The sequence below is a fragment of the Corvus cornix genome, chromosome Z (genome assembly GCF_000738735.6).
Source record: "Corvus cornix cornix isolate S_Up_H32 chromosome Z, ASM73873v5, whole genome shotgun sequence".
Classification (NCBI taxonomy): domain Eukaryota; kingdom Metazoa; phylum Chordata; class Aves; order Passeriformes; family Corvidae; genus Corvus; species Corvus cornix.
Genome location: NC_046357.1, coordinates 13,535,627 through 13,562,599, shown reverse-complemented (window position 1 = coordinate 13,562,599; position 26,973 = coordinate 13,535,627). Strand labels below are relative to the sequence as shown.

Sequence of the window (26,973 nt, the reverse complement as noted above, 5' to 3'; positions counted from 1 at the left end):
TTCTTCCCAAAGAAAGGTTAGACTGATTCCTGATTCAATCAGTTGCTAATTATCATTAAAGTCAATGGTTTATACAGTGTCTTAGATCAAGAATAACCCTCCTGTTATTAACTCTGTACCATCTGACAGTACCCTCCTATGTGAAACAGACCAAGGATGTAGTAAATAGATGACAAAAGAAACCACAGAAACAGGGATAATATATTCCTATGTCTTTAATGGAAACATTTTGTTACAATTTAGATTATGTGATATTCTTGCATTTTTAAAAAGTGTGAAAGAAAATGCACAGAATAAAAAGTCAAAGGACACCAGTGAATGTAGATATTTTAAGTGACCAAGTCATAGAAGAAATAAAATACATTACACAAATAAACAAAGGTTATATCCACAGTCATGAATACGCACTCTCCTCTACACAAAAACAACAATAAATAAAATTACATTATATGCAAATAGTTCTACTTACATCAGTACAATATACTGTGCAGCTTTCAATTTGTTTTCTGCTAGACTGGCACTAGGTTTCTCTGTTGTCCAGTTTTTTTTCCATTAATAGGGAACAGTATCACCATGAAAAAGGGGACAAAGTTCCTGTCCACAGTGTCTCTCCCAAGTCCTGTTAGTTTTTGATTGTTACACCTTATGCACAAGAAACATGGCAAATTCTACCCACTGCCTTCATCCTGCCTCTCCAAGTTTTCTCAGAACTTTCGGACCTGCACAGTAAAGACTCTCCTTTCTGAGAGAAAGAGAAGTCCAGATCATCCCCAAGTAGAAAGCAGCATAGCTGTGCCCCTTGTGCCTGCTGCTAATGCACAACATCAGCCAAACTTCTGTTTACACTTGGGGGCTGGGGGACAGAATTGCATGCTCCCTGTGCATACCAGTTGAGATTACAAAAGAAACCCCTAAAACAAGATTTTTTTTTTTTTAAATACCCATTTGGTACATTTCTTTTGCTTGCTCAAGTGTCCTCTAGAAACATTCACATGACAGAAACACCAAGGAACAGTTCACACAGAGTGGGTTTTAACCTTTCAAAGATTTTTCATCTAATGAATCCACCTAAGATTTCTGAATATAGCTTAAGATACAAACTAAGTGTCAGGTTATTCAGAATAATTTGCTTTTGATGAAGAATATTAACTTAGTGGTTAGTGAGAGATTTTGGGGAACTGTAAGCCTCTCCTTTTTGCTAGTTTTCTACACTGCAAGTTTGTTGTATGTCAGTTAGGACCTTCTAAAAGGTAAATTCTGGAAGAAGTAATGGAATAATAGAAGTCTATATAGTGATACACTGGACACAATTAAACACTAGCCCAAGAAAGCCTCAAAACTGTGGCAGCCTTATCTTCTTGATCAAAACCAGCAGTAACTTCATAGAAAGTCTAACATTAGCCTTCTTCCTTTCTTCCTCTATGCCTGAGATAAAGGGAGAGCTGCATTTATGACAGACTTGAGGCTTCACTGGGGCAAACTACAGTGCTCAGGCTTTCTATTGTTATTCTTAAGAAGAGAACAGATACCATCAATGTCTGCTGCACAGCTTGCTGACCCTGTAGACAGCCAGGTCTGAGGTCTCTCACAAACAGCTATTTGTTTTAATTTCAGCAATCATTTTTCATCAGTCTCAGAGCTCAGATGTTAAAAGGTATCTGAGAATGGAAAACAATTCAGCCCTCAAGCCATCTGATTCTGCCTCTAAGCAGGGGTATGCACAGTGCAAACTCTTCCATTCTTCCACTTGAAAGGTTTCACACACACACAAATCTTTTTGTGCTTTCAACAGCAAGAAGGAAAGGGGGGGAGGAGAGGTGACACACACACAACATATCTGAAAGCAAAACTCTTCCCAGCATGTCCTTAAAAATACATTTCAAGAAGTAACTCCTGTATTTCTTTGTTTCTAAAAAGAGCTAAAACTGACTCCTTCAAAACACACTCTTTGAAATTTGTCCCTTTATGGCTCACTGCTGTGAGGTGAGTTACTAGGTATGTTGCTAACCAGCAGAAAAGGTAACGTACCATTAGAAACTTGTGTATCTGTTCGCCTGTGCCCTGCTGTGGGGAAGGTGGTTGCTAGATTTGACATCATTTTATAGCAACAATAGGGATAAAAAATCCCCAACAGGCAATTCTAGGTCTAGAACTCTAATAGTGGCTGGCGTGGCCATGGGCCAACATGAGGTGTGTTGACAGCTGAGCAGTGTGGCAGCAATGAACCATGTCTGAAATTACATAAAAGCCAACACCCTCAGTGAAGAAGGAGCATTTCTGACTAAATGATGGAAAATGGCTGTCCTCTTTTCAAAGTACTTCTGAACCTAGACAAAAGACCATGAAAAAAAATGGGGAATTAAAGACTGTTCACTCTACTCTGGGAGAAAATAGGAAAAACAACCTTTACTGCTTTACTGAAAGAACCAGAATGGCTACATGGCTCCACTCTGAAGCACAGAGGAGGGCAGTGAAGGATGTGGAACTGTCTTCAGGTCCGGAAAAGGTGGACTGAATTGCCAAAGAAATTTATGACCAGGACTATTAGCTTCCTGTCTTTGATGTCTATTCTTGGATCTCCAGGAGCATTATGGCATTCATGAGGTGAAAACATCGCTGGAGCCAAGGTCAGCTAAGGCTGATGCAGCCTGTTCTAGTGCAAAGCCGAGAAACTCTGAACTGCTTCAAGCCTGAGGACACACCAATGAGGGCCCAAGTTTACTTCCACTGAATCAGTAAGAAGGTTTTTTTGTCAGCTTAATGAGAGTGTGATTGCATTTCTAAGCCAAAAAATGAATCAGAGATCAACCTCCCAGTAAAACATGTTGTCTGGGAGAACACTTTTATTTTGTCCAGCACAAATGTTTTCAAAGCACTGGCTACACCTTTAATAACTCTCCATTAAAAAACCCAACCAAATACTTCCAATAATTCAATGGTGCATTGCTTAAGAACAAATTGAAAATAGATCAACATGATTTATTTTCAGAAATTAATGCAATTCTTTAATGAAGTAAATTCTGGCCACAATCTTCCAAGGTGCAGACCACTCCCAATCACAAGGTTTACCAAAGACGGAATGTTTTCAGAGCTGAGCTGGGTGTGGTCTTCAATGAAGCACACTAGAGCAGGAACTGGTATTAACTGATGATAGTGGTCGTCTCAGACAACTCAGGACACACAAAACTTCCAGAACTACCAGTGGCCCAGGACAAAGCACCTAGACATCTGGCTCTGATGGGTTTCAGGGAACTAAATCACAGATACTGTTGAAAGCTCTGCTTCATCTTTGTCACTTGCAGTGGAAACCTAGATGTTGAAGTTATGAGGGTAAAAAGGCAGGAAAACTGTCATAGAACCCTCAGGAAAAGGATTTTGAGGTGAATCAGATATTAAGCTGACCATTATTTAGTAATTTTAATAAATACTAAATTAGCAGAATTTGTCAAACTTTGACAAACAGAGTATGAAGCCACTAGTTCAATTTCAATGTAACAGGCCCAACTGTAAGATGTAGCAATAAATGTGGCCTACAGGGCCAGCCTTTCTTATATTCAAGCACATGGCAAATTTCCCTTTGGTTCAGCCACGGCCAGGATCATACCCTTTGGTCCCAAGTGAGCAAAACACTTAGAAGCTGAAGTTGAGCATATTTTAAGAGTGTTCTGAAGTGTTGAGCTGAGTCAAGGGTCTCCTTGTGCTTCTCTGTAATACAGATGAATGTTTGTAATACCGGCAATTTGTTGAAGCCAAAAATGTAGGTTTTGAAACCTCTTTCAAAGAGCATCAATTATTATTATTTTGATTAGACATTCCCTTACAGAGTTCAGAGCCTAAACATTGTGGCATTGAGCTAATGCAGATGAACCAGAAAGGAAAAGTGCATTAGCCAGTAAAGAATCTCTCTGCCGAATAATCTAAACTCTAGGCAGCTTCTGATCTATGGTCCATGGAAGACCTGGGAACTATTAGCATTAGGGATGTGAAAGGCAGCTAAGAAGAGCAAGTTTATTTATGCTATGAAGGAATCTACTTATGTGAAATGTCTTAAATGATCTCCACACTTCCATGGGAAAACCGCGTATGTTTGTGTGCATCAATTTGCAAACATTAAAGCCCATTGATCTAAAATGCTCTACGGTGCAAAGAAGGTTCACGTTTCTTGGAAGGTGCTGGGATGTACAGTTTTGGCTAAGCCTCTGTGAGCATCCCACCAGCAGAGACCTCATAAAAACACTTATTGAGGTCATGATTCAAAACCCTACATAAAACCAAGGATCAGAATTACTACTTTTTAATTAGAAGTGACTTTTCACTATACTTTTTTTTTATAGTTATCATAAAATGACACAATAAATAAACTGTCAGAAGAATTTACTGTCCCAGCCAGATCTCCTGTCTTCTGGTGTGACTCAACTGTGCATGGCACAGGAAAAATGCACATCTACACAACTACCTTGATGCCAAACTAGTCACTGTTTGAGCACTAGTTCATACTGCAAAGCAAGTCACAACAAAAATAATTTCAAAAAAAGCTTATGCTTCAAATCATACCCTCTTTCGTCTACACATTTAAAAGTTTTCCCTGCCTTTTTTTCTGTGACAGAGTAATCAAGTGGGTAAAAGAAAGTCAAAATACTGAAAGGCCTATTTGCAAAACCAGAAGCAGATCAAAACCACTTTGGAAGTATCTAAAAAATCCCCCAAACCTTAAGCATGCCCAGGGGCTAGACAAACTCAACCGCCTGGGAAGAAAAAAAAAATCCAAAAACTAATCAGGAGGTCTTTTTTCCTCCCCAAGTCCATAGCAGAAGGACTGCTGCTCTAGCCTACTTCTGGTGCCCATGAAATAAAGGGAATACCATTCTTCTCTGGTGCCCATGAAATAAGGAGAGTACTTCAGAAAACTGTCCAGTGATCAGTGCTGGTTTGGCTAAAGCACTTTTGTAGATGTCACACAGGCCCAGACTGGGAAATGGGATGATGGAAATCTACTTCCTGTACTGGAGCTGCCCTGACAGTCAGGAAGCTTTGTCCTCTGTCTGGGACATAGGACAGTATTTCACAAGGGCAGGTGATGAACCCCTCCATATGCTAAGAAAGAAGTGAAATATAAGGAAAAAAACCTGTCCCACAACAAATAAAAGGCATCAGAAAGCAAACATGTGAGTTTTGGCTGTTCACTCCCAGGTACTCCAAAGTGGTGCCTCAAAATTGATACTCTGGCTTTTCAGGGCTTTGAAGTTTTGTAGACATCAGGCTTCAGAGCCAGTTTTGAGATTAACTTTCAAGTCCAACTTGAACAGCTAAGACCAGAAAGCTCTGCTTATGAAATCAGAATAGAATAAACCAAAGTATTTCATGCACTCTTAGAACCACAGTCATAGCTCTGCTTCCCCACCAACAATACCTTCATGGGTCTTCTTCACCACATTTAAAGTAAGTACTGTTCATTTCCATTTGTTGACTAGAAAGTGCAAAGCTCTGCTTTGTCTAGTATAAAATAATCTGTCACTAGCTAATTCATCACAGATTCAGTTTTTTTCCTGGTGAAATAAATGGCAAAAGTTACAGGGATACTGAGGGCATCAGGATTAAAGTAAGCCCCAGAACACTGTTTCAACACACAATTCCTGAAGGTAGTTCCTTGGGTGTTTAACATGGATAGTTAAATCTTACCGACTTCTGAAGGACACTTTAACATGTGAAAAATGCATTATTTACAGCATCAGGGTGATCCTCACATAGACAATTCAATAACTGCATTTGTGTTGTTTAAGTAACTATTTGAATGTTGCACATGCCTGGAGAAAAAAATGGGGCAAAAAGTCTGTTACGATCCACAAAGTCATTTCTCCTCCCCTAAATACTGATTTTAAAATGTATTTACAGCTGTTGACTTTCCCTGCATATTACTCCTATCATAAAAAATATGTCATCAAAACATCCTCTTCCTTAATTTTTAATCCTACCAAAGCAAAAATAGATACTTTAATAGAAAAATACAAGATTAAAAATATACTAAAAAATAAAATGGTAGCATGGAATGTCATTTTTACACACACAAAAAAAATCCCCTTTTGAATTGCATCAGCTATACAAACACTTTCATATTTACAGCTACGGATGCAGTCCTGTGCTCACTGAAGTTAATGGGATTTTGCCATTGACTTCACTGGGAACAGGAGCATCCTTGACATGGACTACATCTGCCCCTCTGAAAAGTCGTGGCAGTGGACAGGAAAGAATGTGACAAAACACACATAAGACTGAGGAATTAACCAGTCCTCTGCAGAGACCTGATTGTCTTCTCTGTCACTATTTCTCACCTGTGAAACTCCTCATCCTTCACTGGAGCTTTTCCTAAATCCCACCACCTAAGAGGGAGAAACAGTGCTTTTGGACTGTGATACCACACCAACAAGGAAAGAATGGTCTGTGCGTTTCCACCTGCCTGACTTTCTCAGTGGAGTTAATTACAACCAAGTGCCAGTTCCCTCCCAGAACTAAGGCCCGTACACCAAATGTCATATCCCCTGTTATGGCAGTGATTCAGTGATGCAGGATCATACCCCAAATGAATCCCTTTTTCCCCTTTTGACAGCAACCTGTGCCTCTGAAACCATATTTGATACCCGTGGGTGAGATGCAAATATGGAAGGAGGTGATAGAAGCTAAACAAACAAAAAAAAGGAACAGAACGAGGCATTCCCCATCAACTGAACCGAGATCTGCTAGCCTTTATACATGCCTTAGGAAATACTGTCTTTACATATTAAGTACATCCTATAACATCAAACTGCATAATTTTCTTTTGTCATGAGATGAAAGGCCATGCGGCATAATGTGATTAGTAAATCATTCCTGAGCTTTTGAAAGAAATTAAGACAAAATTACTGCTTAAAAGAGTGATTTCCTCAAGAGCCTCTTCTTTTTACACTGATGTCTTTGGTTGTGTCCTTTTCTATGATTCTTTCTTTTCCCTAAGAAGAATGGGATTCTTTTTCATCATCTTCCTTATGCAGCAGAAAAATGAGATCTAATGGAGTCTTCACGTAACTGCCGATGTTTCCCCATGTTGCAGTCCTCCTGTCGAGTTCGTCTCTCAATAGTTATTCTGTACTTCTTTCTGCATGAAAGGAGAGGAACAGAATGAGAAATCCTTCTGCAGCTATAGGCTAACAGACTTCCCTTATGAAGAATGCCTGTAGGGGACAGCTGGGTGCCATTTGAAAAATGAAACGTGGCAGAATGTGAAACCCTGGTCAGAGATTAAAGTAGCTTGCCTCAGAACATTTTACCCAGGCTCAAGAATGCCTGTTAATTTCTACATGGCAGTCTCAAAGCACTAAGGCACGGACATTTGCTTCTTTGAAAACTTCTGATCTAAGTGATTAGGAGTTTTTGTGAAGTGTCATGTGAACTGTGTCACATCACTGCTTTATATTGATCAAAGCCAAATTTCTTTTCACTATGCTGGGTTGGGGGGAGCTTTCTGGAAAGTTCAAACAACAGATCTGACTATTCAGCTGCGTTTCTCACTGAAACTATGTATTAACTAGCTAATCTTCCCATTTCCCTCTAAGAAAGCTACTATGTTTGTAATGTCAGAGGAGGTAACACGATGAATTAAGAAGCGGGATGTAGAGGACAGATAAGAAATAAACACAAATGCTCATGCATCAGACACAGCTCTTCCTGTGTGTCTTCCTGTAGGGTCTTTTGAAGAATTCTGCAATGCTACTTTGTATGTCAAACAATCCCTTTCAGCTTCCCCTTTAGTACCCAAATCTCCCCCCAAAAAAGCATCAGATGATTCACATTTACGTTTTATACATTTATGCTTCTACTCAGTTTCACGACAAATTTTTCACAAGGGCATTAGTCTAGCCCCATGTGCTTGTACTGCTGGTGGAGATGCATGGCAAAAACCTTGTATGCCAAGGAAAGCTCTGCTCCACCAGCACGTGTAGCAGGAATCAGAGCTAGGTATGCAGCAGTGGAAGAAAGATTTTCACAACACCAAGGTTTTGATTCAGGCAACATGCCTGGATAGAAAGTGGAGACCTAAAAGTTCTGAAAATACTCCCTAGATACTTGTATCTGTATCAATAAGCTCTAAAACAACTTGAAAATGCATACTTTCTTTATGCATTTTCAAGTCAGACCCTTCCATGGGTTCAGAGCATGCACAGCAGCAGCTCTTGCACAAAGACAGGTCCAGATTTTAGATATACAGGGGTTTAAGTTAAAATCCTGTCAAAGCTACGTATCAGAACTACTACCCAGATCTTTTACCTGGTTGCAGACACACTCAAAACTGTACTTGCATACTCATTTATGACAATTACAGCTCCAAATGAGACATAATCAGAAGGTACATTTACAGTTTAAAAGGTACAGAAGCTCCAAGTACAAATTACTTCCAGGCACACAACTGCTGAACCTACATTTTCTGAAAATCTGACTCACACATCCTTATTTGTTAGGTTTCAGATATTTATTCTAATGGTGGAATAAGGAGGTTGTCCCTGCTCCTGCTTTGAGCAACTGCAATCAGATCTCCAGAGCGAAATTCATGCACGTCTTGAGACATCTCCAACGCATAGATGCATCCATCTGACAGCACCTGCAGCTTCCTTCAGTAAACTGAGAAACAGCCACTTCTAAGAGACCTGGTTTAGCTTTTACATGAAGATGACATGAACTGCACAGAAGAAAAGTGCTCATTTCTTCCCTCCGACCATAAATGAAAAGACTGGGTGTTGAGCTCAGGTGTATTACATCTACTTTTACCGACACCCACCTTTGCTCACAGGGATTTCCAATCCAAATCTTTGTGTCAGATGACTAGGAGTTTAAGTTCCGCTGTTACAAAGATACTTTACATAGCTTTATACCAGCCGAGGATATTTGTTGTTTTATTTCTTGTCCTTACATACAAATTCCCTCCCGGTATCAGCAATGCTAAAACCCACACCTAACAACTGTCATCTCTGGTTGAGAATCTGTGTAAGATGCAAGAACCTCTGATGACATAAAAAATAAAGACCAATTTTTATTTTCTTTTTTTTTTTTTAAATATACTCTTTATTCAGTCCAAGCCAACTTAATGCTATCTCAAACCCAAACAACATACTATATAAGCACTGAACACATGCAAGAATAAAATCACCCTGCAGAATTTCAGTTGTAAGCACCTGATGAATAAGCCTGGTTCTTTAAACCTGAAAGTGTCCTGGTGAGGTGAAGCAGGCTTTGCTTGTTTTATTTTGTTAACCTTTTTTATAAACAGTTGTTTTTTATTGGATAGAATTATTTGATTCCTTTATGCAGAGGTTAATTCTGTTCTCCTATCTGACTCTTCCGTAGCAGGAGGATAAATGACTGTATACATAAGGTGCTGAACATGTATAACTAATTTATTCTGTAAGTGTAGGATCAATTATCAAGCAAATTTACATTTGCTGACTAGCAGTGCAAGAACTATTTTACTTAAACAAGAATAAAAAAATGATCACCCTGTACTGACCTCAGCTTATTAAGTTAAATGCACAGCTTTGGAATCCAAATGCTCTCTTACACCAAAACAGAAATCTCTTTCTGTTCTCCAGTACAATTCCATTCAATACCAGGCAAATGATATAAATCTCTTGCAGATCACAGCCTGCACAACTGTGCTGGCAAGGACCACCAAACAAAGGTGGCTTTCAAGGCCAGGGCATTTTACTAAAGCAACTGTGAATGTCTGGAACTCACTGGAATTACTTTCATGAGTAACATCACTTAGAGATGTAAGCAGTTATAGGATGAAGACCCAAGTCAATAAAATTAGTTGGATAAACACAAAAGGTCAATCAAAGTGTGTTCACTGTCTCTGGTGAAAATGTTACCACACATTATTATGTGCCTCTCTGTCTCCCATCAAGGACGTTCTGCCAGGAGCTGAGAAGTTTGGATGACAAATAAAAAGTTTACAGAACTTTCAATGAATTGGACTAACCTGAAGAAGTAAAAGGCCATTAGCAATCCTGCTCCAAGCAAGGCGCCCACAACTATTCCTGTAACTGCTGATTCTCCTAGACCACCTGCTTGAAAAGAGGAAAAATAAACAGTCAGGGTTTATATTGAGAACTACCTGCATTCATGTACTGGAAAATACACAAAACTAGGGAATTAGTGACCAACATCAGATAATAACTAAAGCCTTTCAGAGCTCAGGACTCCATGGGAACCTGTTCCAGTGTCTGCATGTTTACTTTTTGTCCTTGCTTTTCTTGGGGTTGAAAAAGCCCCAAAATCAGTGTCAGATGAAGGCAGAATTCTGGAGGTGTGATACAAGGGGACGTTATTAGGAAACTGGCCTGGACAGCTTGGTCTGAATCATAACACAGACTAGGGTTACAGTGACGCACATAATGGGAATCAGCACTGAATATGCCTTGAGTCACTGCAACAGAAACAAACTTGTTTTACCTGGTTTAGCATCAGAACCCTCTATCACCCAGGTTTATTTAAATGACTGTAATTATCCAACAGTTCCTCAATTTTTTTCTTATTTCCTGAAGGTATGTTGTTTCAAGTTAAAGCCACATGACTTTCAACTTGCTTCAAATCTCGACAGAGGCAGACCAGGGACACAGTGGCTGAAGGGAAGCCCAAGCAGGGACTGTCTCTGGGAAGTGCAGGGCTCCTGAAGAACAATGGCATTTTCATGTGCACGCAGTCTGCTCCCATTTCTATTTCCACCTGGGCTTGTGGAAAGGAACAGAGAAGGAAATTAAACTGCTCCCTTCTCTTCATTCATCCTTGACCCTTTGAGGGGATTCTGTCTGAACAGAAGGAAGCAGGTGCACAGCTACACCATGCTGACCACTGATGGTCTGTGTACACACCAGTTTTTCAAGGATTGAAGAATTATCAGGCTGGAGTTACCTTTTCACTGCAGGACTAGCAATTTGTTTCCTGTGAAAAGTTAAGACCACCCTTTGTCACTGAGGCAGCAGCATCCTCCTACCCCAATCTCCTTGCAATGTCCCACTCACTACAACATGGTATGTGAAGTCAGTGTGCTGGAAAGAACAGACACCTGCCCTTTGGAGGGTAGTCCCAGCCTTCTGAATTCATGGATGTCACCCCATTCAACTTCACTTCTCCTCAGCCTACTGGGCCCCTCACAGTACCTTCTCACAACACTGAAAATCATTCTGCACTGGGAGAACGCTGCTCCCACTGGCACAGCTGCTAATTATCAGTGTGATTATTCTCTGCAGGGGTTTCAGATACATCCCTCTTTCTGGCTAAAAGGCCCCTGGAAAGTCCTAAAGCTTCCAGGGCTCCGGGCTGTGCATGATTACTGTCAAGTTTAAGTTCAGGGAAGTGATTCAGACCATGTACTACCCACAGCTGCCAGACCTTAACCTCCCAAGCAGTCAGGATAGAGAGACAGTCACCATGTCTCCGCTGGACAACTGTGCTAAACAATTTAATATGGCCTGTTATGTTTCATCAACTCAAGGATTCTTCTCTTTGGAGCTGGGACAGGAGCATTAAGTCACTTAACTTACATGATTTACACGGTGTATTGTTTGTGTGCTCTGAAACTCGGCTTTCATCTAGTCGCAGCCTGCCGTGGTTCCATGGGTATTTCACATTTGATCGAATTTCAAATCGCCCCTGCTTTCCATAGTAGTCCCCGATCACCTATGAAAAACAAGAAAAAAATGAAAAGATTTTCCTATCAACTTAAGTAAAACGAACAGGAGAGCAGCATCACTCACTTGACTCCAGTGGCATGATGTTGAATCTCAGAGAAGAGGGCTGAAGGGGTTTGTGGGAGGTTATGTAGTGCATGCCCTGCCCTAGGGCAGAATCAGAAGAACAAAAGCATTCCTGACAGATGTTTATCTAATCTGTTCATAAAAGCCTTCAGAGACAGAGACTTGACAATTTCTGTAGCAATTATTCTGAAGTCAGCTAGCCTGACTGTCAGTTGTTTTCCCTAGCACGTAACCTAAAATTCTTTTTTTGTAATTATCCATCACATGTTACCAAATTGCCAGTGGTTATAGAAACCCTTCCTTTCTGAAACATTGCTTTACACAGTCACAGGCTCTTATCTGATTCTGAGCCCAGGCTTCTCTTCTATATAAATCCAGTTTACACAAGCTTTTTACCTTCTGAATATTCCTCCTCCTCTCCCTGGGCTTTTTTTTCAACTGCTCCATAGTGAGCTGAGTGCTCCGGACTGTCACCCAGCTAAGTGTAAGTATTAGTAGCTAGACATGAGTCCAGACTGGGGGTGAACAGACTGAGAAGAGCTCTGCCCAGAAGGACTTGGGGGTGCTGTGGGTGAGAGGCTGGACATGCCCCGGCCATGGCACTCACAGCCCAGAGAGCCAAACGTGTCCTGGGCTGCATCCAGAGCCCCGTGGGCAGCAGGGGAGGGAGGGGATTCTGCCCCTCTGCTCCGCTCTGCTGAGACCCACCTGGAGCACTGCATCCAGCTTTGGGGTCCCAGTATAGCAGGGACATCAACCTGTTGGATCCAGTACAGAGGAGGCCACCAAGAAGATGAGAAGGGTGGAGCACCTCTGCTGTGAGGAAAGGCTGAGAGAGTGGGGTTGTTCAACCTTGGAAAGAGAAGGTTCTGGGGAGACCTCACTGCAGCCTTTCAGTACTTCAAGAGGGTTTACAAAATAGAGGGAGAACAACTTCATCACCGGCAGGCAGTGACAGGACAAGGGAAACAGATTTATACTAAAAGAGGAGAGATTTAGACTAGATGTTAGGCAGAAATTCTTTGCTCTGCAGGTAGTGAGGCACTGGCACAGGTTGCAGAGAGAAGCTGTGGGTGCAGTTTCCACATTCCTGGAAGTGTTCAAGGCCAGGCTGGATGGAGCTCAGAGCAATCTGCGCCAGTGGAAGGTGTCCCTGTCCTTGGCAGGGGAGTTGGAACTGGATGATCTTTAAAGCCTCTCCCAACCTAAGCCCTTCTGTGGTTCCAGGAATTCAAGCACTTTGAATGCTGAGACTCTCAACTACACACTCCAGGCTGGAGTTTTCTGTTTTGGCAGAATTCGGAGGTACTTGATCATGTTCAGTTAAAACCTTCAAATCTTGTAATTCTGCAGTTTTTATATTTCTGCTGATATTTACACATGCATTATTCTGGTAGTACAGTGCTATGTTTTCATACCAATTCATAAAGGCAGTTCAGAATTTCAGTCCTGTCTTCAACAGTTTCAGGCTTTATTCAAGATAACCTACATTGAATCTACTGCAACGTTGTGGGACTATATTGTGCTAACAGTAATAGGTCATTCATCTGAGAACAGTTCTAAAAACATCTTTGTACAGCAGCAAGACCATATACTGTGACACTGAAGTGGCCAGAAGCACACCAGTAAACGTATTTGTCCTACCACGGATAAAACCCAGATATTAATACACTAGGTTTAGAATTCAAGGCTTGGGTAGCCTGTTCAAATCTTTCACCGAAATTTCATTTCAAAGCTAATGAGTTTAAAGAATGTTTGCTCTGGTTAGATACACAAAAGTAGATTTTACACTAAATAAAGAAACTTATTTATCTCGCAGTTGCAACTGGGATATAAATCCATTGAAGAACAAATGGGTTTAACATTTGTCCAAAAATTAAGGCAAATTCAGTAAACTGGAAGAAACAGTGATTGTTCACAGGCAGCAGATTATTTATTAAGAGATTGTTTAATTTATCAAACAGGAGTGGGTGAGTCCTCTACCAGCAAGACTTACTAAATAAGAAAGTATGCAGAATAGTTTAAGAACAAAGAGCTGTAAGCAGCAAGCAACCAAGCAGATTCAGATCAGAAACAGGATACAGATTTTTGAAGAGCAGGAGTGGTTCATCTGTGGAACAAACAATGAGGGTACCAGCAAGGCAGTCCCTGTTCTTTCAGTGTCTCCAAACCAAAAATGAATGCTTGTTACAGTGTGAGCTTTAGTCATGTGTAAACTACAGGGCTCCTCCATGCAAGGTAAGAAACCTGTCTGTGTCCAGAGGTCAAACTAGGAAATCTAGGTTTTCTTCTAGCTTTAAACTCTGTGAATAGACCTGGGAAAACAGCTCTGCCCAAACACTCATCCATCTGGCATAGTTCAGCTGAGAAACAGTCTCATACTGACACAGAAAAAATTGTCTAGATTAATAAAACAAGTTATCAAAGAAACAATGATTTTAGAGTGAGGCATGAGGGTAGAAATTATGCATGAGGGCAGACAAAAGCAGTAAGTATTAATTGCATGTATATTTATGCATGTATATTAATTGCATGTATATTTATGTACATAATAAAGCAGAGGGAAGTTGCACAATAAGTTAAAAGAATAAATATAACATTAAAAAAAAAGGTAGTTTAAGTTGCAAGTGAAAGAGCAACAGAAGGAAGGGTAAGAGAGGGAGATGAAACTGATAAATGACATAAAAAGCTACTGGGCTGAACAAACAGAAGAAACACATGTTGTTCACATCGAAGTTATCCCAACCATTTTGTACTCCTACTGCCTCTGGGAGTGTCTGCAGTTTACTGCTGTAGTTTTTCAATCAATTTTACACACTAAAACACACTAGACATCCTCACACTTTTAAAAGGGGCCCTGGAATTTGTCTCTGCTGCAGTACCAACAAGAACTATATAACTTCACTGGACTCAAATCCACATGTTGAAATGTCCAGCTCAGATAGTGCTGCTTTATGTTTGAGCTTGTTGAAATCAGGAAGACCAGCAAAGATGAGGTGGATGCTGATTTTGCAACTAACAAAAGCATTGCACTGCAGCTGGACTTAGGGTGATGCATGTAGCAGTACACTCAGTCCAGACATGCTATCCTCTATGCGCAGCTGGTGCTGTTTCTCACAGACCTTTTCACAGTCCATCACTTCCACTCCTTCTGCATCCAGTGGAATAACCTATCTGGTGTATATGGAGCCATCTGGTTAAAATGTTTCTTAAACACTGAAAACAAGGCACTCAGGAATTGCTGCCTGACAAACAAGGCCAGGCAAAGTCTGCACTCCTGCTTGTGGTTGACCACAGTGTAAGATTTAAATACCTGTACCTGCTGTGTTAATACATCAGGATAACTTGTGCATCACTGTAAGACTGCTGTAAGATTAATCTTTCTTCCCACCAATGAATAAAAGGCCTTGCTCATTTGAACAATAATTTCTCGTATTCAAAATTAGCAGTGCTTAGCTAGCCTGTGAGAATTCACCCTTTAGTTAAAGGCTAGCATCATGTGAAGAAAGTTGTACTGTTAAAGAAAAGAAGAAAGTTTAAAAAAACTTAGTGTAACTACTTCAAAATAGCTATTTTACAGAAAGGATTTGGTCTTTAAATTGGTAAGATTAAGCCACCAAGTAAAGAGATTATACCATTTTACTTTACACTGAATTACTAATTCAGCAGTGGCCAATTGCAATGGTGTTTGTTTCCTTACCTCCTGTGTGCCCGCCTCTGGGTCTGTCATTCCAATCACAGAGAAATCCCCATATCTGTCTCCGTTGGCATCAATGGACACCTGCCCTGCAATGCCTAAAGAATGGCATGTGAGGAATCAGAAAATTAATTAGTTAAAACACTCAGCCTTTCCAAGCAAAACATGAAAACAGTGGACAGGTTTTTACAGACTGATATGACAGGAAATCTCATCAGTCTCCCAGCATTTTTGTTGGCATTCCAGAAGAAATTGTAATTTCATCTTGGTGTCTGCATTCCTGAATTCTTAACATTTCTCCTTTTTAAATATCAAATGTGTGAGACTGGAGAATACGTGAGGAAAATCTAATCCAAAAACTAGCATGTAAGAATAAAACACAAATATATTTAATGCGAGTTATTTACAGAAGCCTAATCCTGAAATATTTGACAATGCCTGAATAAAGAGAGTCCAGCTCATGTGCTGCAGAGGACACAGGGGCAGAGACCTACACTGCACAGGCTGAAGGGGCTGCTGCACCCATAGAAGCAGACCAATGATGTTTCCATCTAATGGGATACTGGAGATGGCATGAACCAGGGGCACCATGTGCACTACATATGCATTAAGCTCTGCATTCATCTACATAAGATTAATTACATAACCTGATACAGTTTGGTTTATATTCATAGAGCCCCATTTTCACTTGTTTTGCAGTTTCTGGAAAACTTTAGGGAAACTGGGACTCAATAGATTCATAGGATATGAAGGGGCTTTAGGAGATCTTGAGCCCAACCTCCAGCTCAGAGCAGGGTCACCCAGGAGGAGGCTCAAGGTTTTATCTGCTCTCCAAAACCTCCAAGGATGGAAACTGCACAACCCCACTGGGGCAACTTGTTTGATCTGTTATGGGAAATAAATCCATCCTCGGATTCAATCTGAACCTCTTCTTCAAACACATGTCCCTGTGTACAAAAAGCGTGGCTTCAAATTCTCGAGGTATAAGTCAAGCAGGTTCTTAAAATCCATCAAACAATACCAATTAACTATGGTGAAGACATCTTGAGACTGCCAATACGCTTCACCACCTCAGATATTCTCAGATGTGATTCTCCAGTGCCTGACACCAAACACAGCCATTTACACTTGTGCAAGGCAAACAGGCATCACTGTACATACATGTTACACCAACTACATGCCTAGACCAGGCACAAAGCCATTGAGATTCAGGCTCTCAGTGACAGTCAAACAGAGAAGAGAGATCAGATAGAGATAGTCAGGGTATAAATTTCCCCCAATGTGCCTAATGATAGTGACCGTGCAACAGACTTAACACACCTTCATTTAGTCTGTATCTGTTCAGCTTTAGTGATATCAGAAATATTTCAGCTTGCTGTGGTTTTCAAAATATGTAATGGTAATCAAAGATTATTGTCAAGCATCTGTTTCATTATAACAACACAGTAATCAAGCAGTTGTCAATACAATTACTGCAAGGAAATAGAATGGGTGTAACAACCACTTGGCTGTGAGACACTGAAAGAAGAGGCCACTACAAGAACTGTCATGTCCCTGCTGACACATCAATTTGGATTCTCAATCTGACAGGAGGTGCTAACTGGAACAGACACTTTTATGACCTAAGAAAATCAAAACTCAGTTTTTGAAGGTAGGTACTGAAATTGAAACTTGGAGGTCCCTTTGGGTTTCTTTTTTACAGTAGGAAAAACTTAATTTTTCAACTTTTCATCTGAATCAAAAACAGGAGTTTGAAAGGCTGACATTTCCTGCAATTTCCTTAAGAAACAGAGAGAGGAAATTTTGGAACAACCTTAATGAAGAATTGCATTTGCATGAAGGTGGGATGATTTTATCTGGACTTACTTTTTGTTCTATTATGTGAGATACCTACATACAAAAAATTTTGTTCGTTTTTCAGAGGAAATGCCAATGAGTAACAAATATTCTCCACAAAATGTGCCCTGCAGTTATACCATGTTGTCTTTAACAACCCAATCAGTAAGAAGTCCTTTGATCACCTCAGCATCCACATTCTGTTGGAAGTCCTGACAGGTCAGAGCAGGCTGTAAAATGAGGTGCCAAGACAATCAGATATCTACATGTCAGCAGTTAAATTAAAGTCATAAATGAAAATGGAGTTGCCATTATCAAGGCCTGCAAAAGTCAAAGGCAATTATAAAGTTTCAGTCCTGCAGCAGAGCCTGATGTGTGGATGCATGAACCATATATGCTCTGTGATGCTGCATCCACAGCAGAGAGGGCCTCACAGGCAGAGTAACGGGATGTGATCTTCCTTAAGGGACTGGATTGCAAGACATTGAGTTAAAGGCCTCTTTCAAAATCAATTTTATGTCCAGCAAAGTACTGCCACAGGGAGGAAATGGCATATGACTTACAAGCATTTTGACCTTTTCAACTGCACCCTCACAGCCCAACTCAGCTACATTTTCAGAATAGGTGGAACAGGTCAGCCACCAGCAACAATCTGGTTTTCACAAGTGTGGAAAGAGAACATTTTTTCCTCCTGCCAGGTTTTACAAGCAAGGTGTGAGAATCAATCATGTAGCTCACATAGCACATGGTACTAATGCATGGGCACACGAGCTGGTGGCTTCCTGGAGCACAGGAATAGGAGCAGAGAAAACACAGGCTGTGGTGGGGTGTCATGCACAGCACAACCAACCAGAGAGGCAAATCCTCAGACACCAGATTCGCTCCCTTAAAACAGTGTTTTGGGAAGCCATGAATGTGAAGAGAGGTAGTGGGATGCCAAGAACAACTCCCAGCTGGTGCAGGGCCGCTTAAGGGATGTCTGCAACCAGCGTAATTTAAAGCAATTCCTGTGTTCCCTTAAGCTGCCCTGAGTATTCTTTTGCCTTGTGTTCACGCCACAATTTGAGAACAAAAAATTGGTTTGCAGCTGCTGCCCTTCTTGCCTTCCTACACTATGTTCAATGTGTTCTTAGAGCTGAGAACCTGGCCACTGAGGTTTTTCTTATACATTCAAATGAATCACTGGCTTTTTATCTAGGGGAAATGTTTCCTTCTCTCAGGCATTTCCACAGGAAATCTTGCCAGTCCTACATCACATGACTGGACTATTATACAAGATGGATGGGAACACTATAAAGAGATGGATGGAAATATTTTAAGAGATGACAGATTAAACCAATAACCCTCAGTTTCTTTATTATAATTCTAACCTGGCAAAAGCATCTGCATTGCTTTGCAACAGCAAGGTGATACAAAGTGCCAGTTGCACTGCAGAACTGCAGCCTCCAGGACTGGGCACAGAAAGGCAGAGTGCTGTTCAGCTGCTGCCTCTGAGACAACACACACAGCTTCTGAAAGGAGGCTGGGGGAAATCCTTCTAGGACCCAAAGGAATCCCGTTGAGAAACACAAAATAACCCCAACCCTGGCACCTGCTTGCTTCTATCCATTCCCAGGCTTTCAAGATAAAAAAGTGAAATGGAAAAACTGGGCAATCTCAGAGCTAATAGATGAACGTGAGCAAAGAGAGCAGCTGTAATCTTTTCAAAAACAAAGAAGGAGCCTGAGAAAATTATTGATATTTCTTCACAACATCAGCGAGGCTCAGTAGTTTTTTTAACTGAGCTAAGACCTCAACAGTTGGTGGAGAAAAAAGTCAGACTGGTGAGGTATGTGAGCCAGCGTTAAAGATGTACGTGGTTTCATACAGTTACTTTCCTCTGTCTTAGAAGTGAAATAGGCATGGGTTCTTACTTTGCACAGAACAGAGACCTGAGGTTTTTTTGACTCTGAAAGCTGCAACTCCATATTAACTCTTACCTTCATATGTTCTGTTCCGTGTTTGTTGAACAATTTTTTCCCCATCTTTCTTACTGAAACCAGTCTTCAGGACTTCCTGTAAAGCTAGAGCATAAAGAAGAATAGCATCATGGAATCCTTCCACAAACATGTTCACCTAAAAAAGAAAGAAGAAAAAAAACAATGGCAATTGACACGTAACAAAATTTTTCTTTCCTAGGGAATTGATTAATTAGAGAGAACCCACAAATGAACCAAAGTGACTAATTTGGAGAGTTACTTTCTTAGCTGCTGGAACACAAAGGAATGTATCTCAAAAAAACCTCAGGGGGACAACGGCAGCTTCTGACCTGTTTGTAAAAACAGCCACTATCTGCTATTCTGGACACTCAAATCACACTTTAATGTTGTGTCTGAATAGCTCTGCAGATAAGGGAGAAATCTACAGATCCCAGTTCCCATGCCCAGATGCACAAATTCTGCACTTGACCATGCGAGGTTCTGTAAGGTGCTGAGCATCCTCATCCCACAGCAGCAAGTATAATCCCTTCCCTCTGCACAGGGGACTTAGCACCTCTCAGGACTGGGAAGTATATTCGGTCATGATTTTTTTTGGAGAGCACATCTGGTGGATTTGCTTGTTTAATGATTACCACTTCCATTTCTGGCTGTTGTTCACCCAAGCATCTTTCCATAAGCAAATGAGCAATGGAGAAAACTACTTGCCCTCTCCAGTAATGTGTTCTCTAGAACTGCCAGGAGAACCTTTTCCTGTTCTTTATAGTTTTCTCAGTAAGTGACAAGAGATGAATGAAATAACCCTAACCCTGCTTTATAACCCTAATACAAAAGAAGGCTGCTGCCAATGAACCTTTGTAGGCAACCTACAGTTTTTGGTCTGTGAGTTACAACAGTTAACAGGTGAGTGCTGTAGAAACCTTACAAGTTTGCTCTCAGGAGCCTGATGTGCTTCAGTGGTGAAGCAATAATTGTTTCAGGAGTGGAGTTCAGATGGAGACCCATTAGCAGAAGCTGATGCATCATGACCTGAGCAGCACAGGTATTCCCCTTGTGTAGGCAGCAACTTACATTTCAGCAGTGCAATGCACTCTCTTGATGCACAGTAATTCAGAATGAATCATCTTTTCAGCTGCATGAAAGATGTTCCCATCCACTCAGAGTTTCACTACAGTAAAAAAACTGACATCCTAGCAAAGGTGTAACCACATTATGGGGTCTCTTACTGCCACTTCCAGTGAACAACCTCTACAAATACTCTCCTGGACAGAAGCAACATTTAGCTTATCTTCCACTTCAGTGTATCTAAACAATTAAAAATGCTAGTAAATGAAGTGCTACTCTAACTCTCACAGGTTTAGCTGGACATTAAAAATGTTAAAAGACAAAACATATGGCCAGTGAACTAAATAACTGCTCCAAAGATAAAAAGTATTACATAGTTGATTGGCTGACCTGAACTAATCAAACCCTGATAATGTAATTATATCCAAGACATTCCTTCACTATTAAAGCAGTTGCCAACAGTAAGGAGAATTTAGGAATTATTTACTGATAATATAAAAGTTTACATTGCTCTGACATTTAAAACTGGACTTTCAGTAACTCCAACCTATGCTGCAGTTGAATGCATCACATTCACTGCGGGAAGACCCCACAGTGGGGAGAGCAGTGCTACAGGAGGCACAGAACAGCTCAGCTCACTCTGACAGCCAAAGACTGAAGGGCAGCTGCCTTTACTCTGAGCTGTGAAGAAAGCATGAAAGAAGAGGTGAAAGTCAGGCTTTTGGTGGAATAGAAAGAGCTGATGGACAGAGTGCATACTAGGACAGGCTTTGCCAGCAGGGGCTTTAACTTTTCAGAATTGAAAAAACCCAACCAAACCAAGAAACCACAAAGCTTGACAACTGCTTCATGTGCCAATGTTAGAGTCCAAGTGGCCTGTGGACGATCAAACTTCAGCTTTCTTTATGTGACACTCTTTTTCTCAGGAGAGAAATTAGACTCTCCAGTAGCTTTACCTCCCCGCTGGCTGATTTACAGTTTGTGGCTGGCATTTGTTTCAAGGAAAGCTATTTGTCACTTCTTTTGTCCATGGCAAAGACCTCTCAGTGTAACACAGCAACCCTCAAAATCCCTTCTGTCAGCTAATTTGCTCAACCTGCAATCTACTCATGCCACCAGACTGAAAACCCTTCTGTAGACACTGCAGATTTGCCAGATAAGCCCTGTCAAAACTCACTTGGCAGTTTGGGAGGTTACTGCCACAGCCTCTTGCCAAAGCTCCACTTGGCCAAAATCCCTGACATTACATGTGAAAAATCACATTAGAAAATCGTCAGAATGTCATTTATGCCACTACTCAGTTGCTCACACACAGACCCCAGCATTTTATCTCATGTTGCCAAGGAAGCTGAAACTATGGGTAATTTATGCCATTTAAAATCTTCTAAAAGAGTAGCACTTACTATTTGCAGATGGGATTGCACTCCCCAGCCAAACCATATGCTGGGCACTCCTGAGACTTTTCACATTAATCCAGGAAGATGTTTAAGCAGCAGTTCTTAAAAGGGGATCTAGGATCCCATGAAGGGAATAAAGTTTTCCTGCATATCATCTCATTCAATCATTTTCAAGTTGCCCCAGTTCCACACAGACCGTGGGTTGCACAATGTGTAGGACAGAGGAATATTAAAATGTGAAGTAATGGCTGCAAAACATTTTGAAGGGTTAGATCTCTGCTGCAGGAAAAGCATTAAAAAGAGCTAAAGTTTATGTTCCAGGAATGCTTCAAATAGGAATGAGAGTAAATGTGAAGATGTCTTCACAGCCTGCTTGAAGGTGTCCATGGTAATTAATAATGTGTTAGTTCAACCTTAGATACCCTCAAAATAAAAACTGAACAGAATCTAAAATCTATTAAAGGTCCACTAATCTTACAGGTAATTAAAAGTTCTTTTAGTTGAGCTCTAATAAAAGCAGAATTTTTTTATTATAGTGTTTTCCATTTTCAATTATGCTGCTTTTTAATTACAGATGTGAGTAGAGCTCCAAATGCTGTAATCACAATTTGCATGTCAGATCCACTATAATGTTGCTGTCCCTGGCCCATACTGCACAGCAGGGACACCCCTCAACGTGGCAGCAACGCCACTGGCAGCAGAGAAGCTGCCAGGTTTGCTGAAATCTTTGGAGGCTGCAGCACAAATACATGGAAATGCTCTTTCTGAGCTATCTTCTGCACTACTTTCACATTCTATTCTAACCATATACCTAAAAAGCAAGTATGCGAACTACATAGCTGAATAAGATATATACCCCTTTTATCTTCCTGCCTTTCTACTCTTAATTAATCATCTTCTATCAGAAAAAAGAAAACAACCAAAATCCAACAAGCCCTCTCAGTGAAAATCACATGCATAAATTTTACACAGTTCGGAGTTATAGTTCCCCAAGCAGCTATACTGTGACCACACTGTTCATATATACCAAGGTGTTAACAGCATACACAGCAATGCAAAATACTACCGATGTGGAAGACAGCCAAGCTACAGCCATGCAGGACCCATAATTTTCCATCTCCTGCCTACTGACTGTAAAATAAGATTATTCTCTTCCATCTGGAACTGCCCAGCTCTGAATCACAGCAATCACAGCAATTCGTACCACTTCCATGCTTAGTGGGGAGCAACATAACTTTTTTTCTATTGAAAAGGCAAACAACTAACATTTCCCAAGCTTGGTCTCTGCATCTACTTTCCAGTACATCCACAGTGATTTTCAAGTCATCAAACAATAGTTCCAGTCCAAATCAGTGAGGACCCTAGGGAACCGCAGAGGACTGTACCCAGACATTTTGCAAAAATCTTACCAATTTACATATTTGACATGATGCTCCTACTATCTCATACTGTTTCAATCTATCTCAATAGAAGTATTTTTCTAAGCAGCTGCAATTTAACTGTCAGTTCTCTCTTTTTAATCCTCCTTCACCAAGCCAGTTATAATTATGGTCCTTCTTTTATGAGCTTTTCTAAGAAGTCCTGACATAACTAAATTTTCTTACATGCATTCTTGACACGTATCTTTGGTTGCCTTCTGCTGACTCACTATCCAGCACTACTCCCTTAACTCTACAGCAGGGATTTCTTTCTTTAATACCATTTGTTCATGTTGCATATTCCCATTCAGGACATTGCCACAGCCCATGCTGTTCTAAGTACTTGTTTATGGTCCTGAGACAGTCAGGGGCCCTCAGCAGTTCCTTGATGAGTTGCTATTACCTTGCTCTGAGCTGCAGAGCAGAAATCTGGAACAAGGTGCTCATGATTCCCATATGGTAGATGACCAACATATAGAAATTATTCGTGTTTAATTTTTTTAAGATAAAGTATCATTATTACAAATTGATTTTGTGTTAAACTTTTAGTTTATGTAATCCCAGTGAGAAACCCTGGGTAGAACTAATATGTAGATTGAGAACATGACGCTGTGGGAAGAATATTCTTACACCGGAGCGTTACCGGAGAATAGGTGAAGTGCATTTCAAACCAGCAATGTCATGTGCAGTTTCAGCTTTGCAGTAATGTCCTACTGCTGTAACACTACCACGTATCATTCTGCATGCTACTCCATAACAGGATTATCAAAACTTTCACTAACCCACCATCCATCTCCTTAGAACCTCACAGGATTTCTTAATGCCACTATGCAACAGAAACTCCCAGAGCTCCTGAATATCACCCATGGATAACAGCAACTTCCATGCACTGGGACTGGGATTTCAAGGATCCCCAAGCAGAACAAATGCAAAGCCATGGGATGCACCCACAGTCAGCTGTCATAAACAGCATGTCTTGGGGTGCCTACAGACAGGGATACATCACCTGACCTGTTCCACAGTACTGTGGAACCGAAGCAGGAGCTGGAAAGGAGAATAAAGCTGGAAGACAGTTAATCAAATCTGCATGTTTAGATGCCTAAGACTAAAAGCACAGACCGCTCACTTGGGCAACCATACTGCTCCCCTACTGGACCTTGGCGCTTCAAACAAACAGTAAGAGAAAGGAAAAAATAATGAAAACACATGTTTTCTTCGGAGAAGGCCATTCCCTTAATATTTAATTCAAAACTGAAAAAGAATATATGGCATTATGCCAAATTCTGGGCAACACGGCTGTAGCCAAGGACAGCCTCATGCTGTATTCACTGATATCCAGTCTCTATAAATATATAAATGGGCACCTGCTCAAGAACAGATGAGGCCAGGGCTCAAGACGTGGTTTTCTGAAGGACATATAACTATCCAAACTTACTTTATTATTTGGAGCTGGAACTCACATCTCTCCCTTGGAAAAGAGGAAGAGCATAACAGTAAAACCTTGGGCGTATCTAAGAGAGATTTATTTAAGTAATGTTGCATCAATTTCATCTGTCACAGGGACTCAGTGTTTACGTGAAAATCCATAAAAGATTTTTCTTGTAGGGGAGCATGTGACTTTATTATTGGGATTCTGCAAACTGATGCTTATCCTCCGTTCTAAAATTACAGCTTAAAAATTCAGCACTGCAGACGAACAAGACGTCACTTCCCTTTAAGGAGGCTTCTTCCAACAAGGCTGCCTGCTTGTGATCATCTCCTTGCCAGTATTTGCTGGAGCAGCAGTGATGCTGGGAATAGAGGAGAAGAGGTGTTTGCTCCACCCAAGCACTCTGGACACCAGGCTATGTGTCCCTGGCACAAGGAATCTGCAACTGAAGCCCACTTTTACAGAGCCTCAGGTGCAAGCACTGCTTGCAGCTCATCAGCCACCCATCTCCACCATGAAAGAGCCTGCATGCACCATTTGAGAGACAAGATGTGTAGCAAGATCCCTGCTTTTTTCTGCACTTTCTGTTTGATTTGGACACAAAGATGCTGTGCTGCAATTAAGCTCATTTCTTTGAGGGTGAGACCATGCCTCTGCCTGCCTGAACTATTCAGCTGGTACACGAGCTGATGTGCACCCCAGGCACGCCAAACCACTGCTGCCTTTGCTCCACTCAGACAAGAGGACGCTTACTCCAACAGGACTGAAGCAGCACTAGTGACAAACTTCCATCCACTTTTAAGCCAATTGTGCACCAGAAGCCAGCCACTTGTTCCATGAAAAGGTCTGCTGAAATAAAATAAATTAACAAAAAGAAAATAAAAGTAAATCAACAAATTACAGCAATATCTGTGATTTACTTAAAAAATGCAGCCAAATTCAGGGAGTCAAGGGTTTTTGTCAGTGAAAGTTATTTTCTTGCTATGGAAAGAAAACTAACCACAAGGCCAGCCTTCCTCCTTGTTTTTCTTAATACCCCATTCTTGAACAACTAGTAGATTTACTCACAGTCATCTGGCTGGAGCAGCCACAAGTTGCTCCATTGTCTCAACGGTGAACTGAAGCAAAAAGCTATTCAATCCCAGACGACAGGGTAGCTGCACTGTGAAATGTCAGCTAAAACACGCCAGGCTACAGGGACAACTGAGATACAAAGGCATGGAGAAACCCTTCCACCCCACTGCCTGAAAAAGCTGCCTATTCTTTGTCTATTGCTTGCAACACTCTCCTGTGGTTATCTAAAGAAATATCTGTAAACCCCCAGTGCCTGCTGCCAACAGGCTGGGCAGAAATTTCCAGATAGTGCCAAAATGAGCTCCTTCCATTAAACACAGAAAGAGGAACTGTCACCTCGGCAGAGTTAGAAATTTACCCACAGTCAGTTCACATCAGGGGGCTCTGACTGCTGCACTCAACCCATGGCCTGACATCACTGGGTTCTCAGACTCTCCCCAGACCTCCACTGGCATGGCCAAAGCAGGGGCAGGCTGAGCTGAGAACTGCCCTGCTCCAGGAACAGGATGCTCTTCTGGACCAGACTTTTTCCCCTGAAAACCTGTCTGGGATTTATTTCTGGCTCTATCCATCACGTTCACTGATTTGTTTTGTAAGCTGCTACCAGCCACTTTACTCCTCTGTAGTTTTGGTTCCTGCATTACCTTTTAATGTTGTCCTCAAAGGAGCGCAATTGATGTATCTAAGGTACTGTTTTGTACTGGAAGTCAAGTACCTACAGAATAATCATTTAGGGGAATTTCTCCTTTATGTATGCTTTACACACATACTATTCACCTTTATAATTTAGCTCTAAAGGGCTCCAGGTCACCTATCAAGGAAAAGGATAGAATCATAGAATACATTATTGTGCTCCTGCAGTTCAGGTGAAATATCCCATGTTTATAATGCATCTCTAACATCAGACAAACAACTAATGCAAAGGATCTCTAGCACAAAGCACTATACTATGACCGCTTGAATACTGAAGGGATCTTAGCCATAAAAGGTAGAGCTGTCATTTATACAATTAACCTTACTACTTTTTTTAGGATTTCTTGCCTTCTAACAAACTACATGGTCATTCATGTGATGAGTTAGAAAACTATGTCCAGAAATCATGTATCTAGTCATAGTGGTAAAACACAAGAAATATTAAAGAAATTATTCTTTTCAGCTGAACACACATACACACACAGAAACTAAATTATGCTTGAATCCCCATTGGTAGTCTGATGATAATCTGTTATACAGTTGCAATGAATGCTTACATTTTAAGTTAGCATTTAAATTGGGATATTTTAATTGCAGATAAACACTTA

General features: G+C 40.9%; 1 protein-coding gene across 2 annotated transcripts in view; it reads right to left on the bottom strand.

Moving 5' to 3' along the window:
- Positions 1-197: 197 nt before the first annotated feature.
- The window catches only part of NPR3 (natriuretic peptide receptor 3), a 45,732-nt gene continuing 18,956 nt past the window's right edge, over positions 198-26,973 (bottom strand). The window contains exons 4-8 of one of the 2 annotated variants that reach the window (XM_039566564.1): positions 19,293-19,428; positions 15,481-15,575; positions 11,568-11,703; positions 10,004-10,088; positions 198-7,129 (exon numbers count right to left, since the gene is read on the bottom strand). In XM_039566564.1, coding sequence (XP_039422498.1) covers positions 7,018-7,129; positions 10,004-10,088; positions 11,568-11,703; positions 15,481-15,575; positions 19,293-19,428 — 564 coding nt within the window. In that variant the 3' untranslated portion in view covers positions 198-7,017. Of the gene's footprint in view, positions 7,130-10,003; positions 10,092-11,567; positions 11,704-15,480; positions 15,576-19,292; positions 19,429-26,973 lie in introns of both variants that reach the window. The other variant, XM_039566563.1, reaches the window with a different exon arrangement.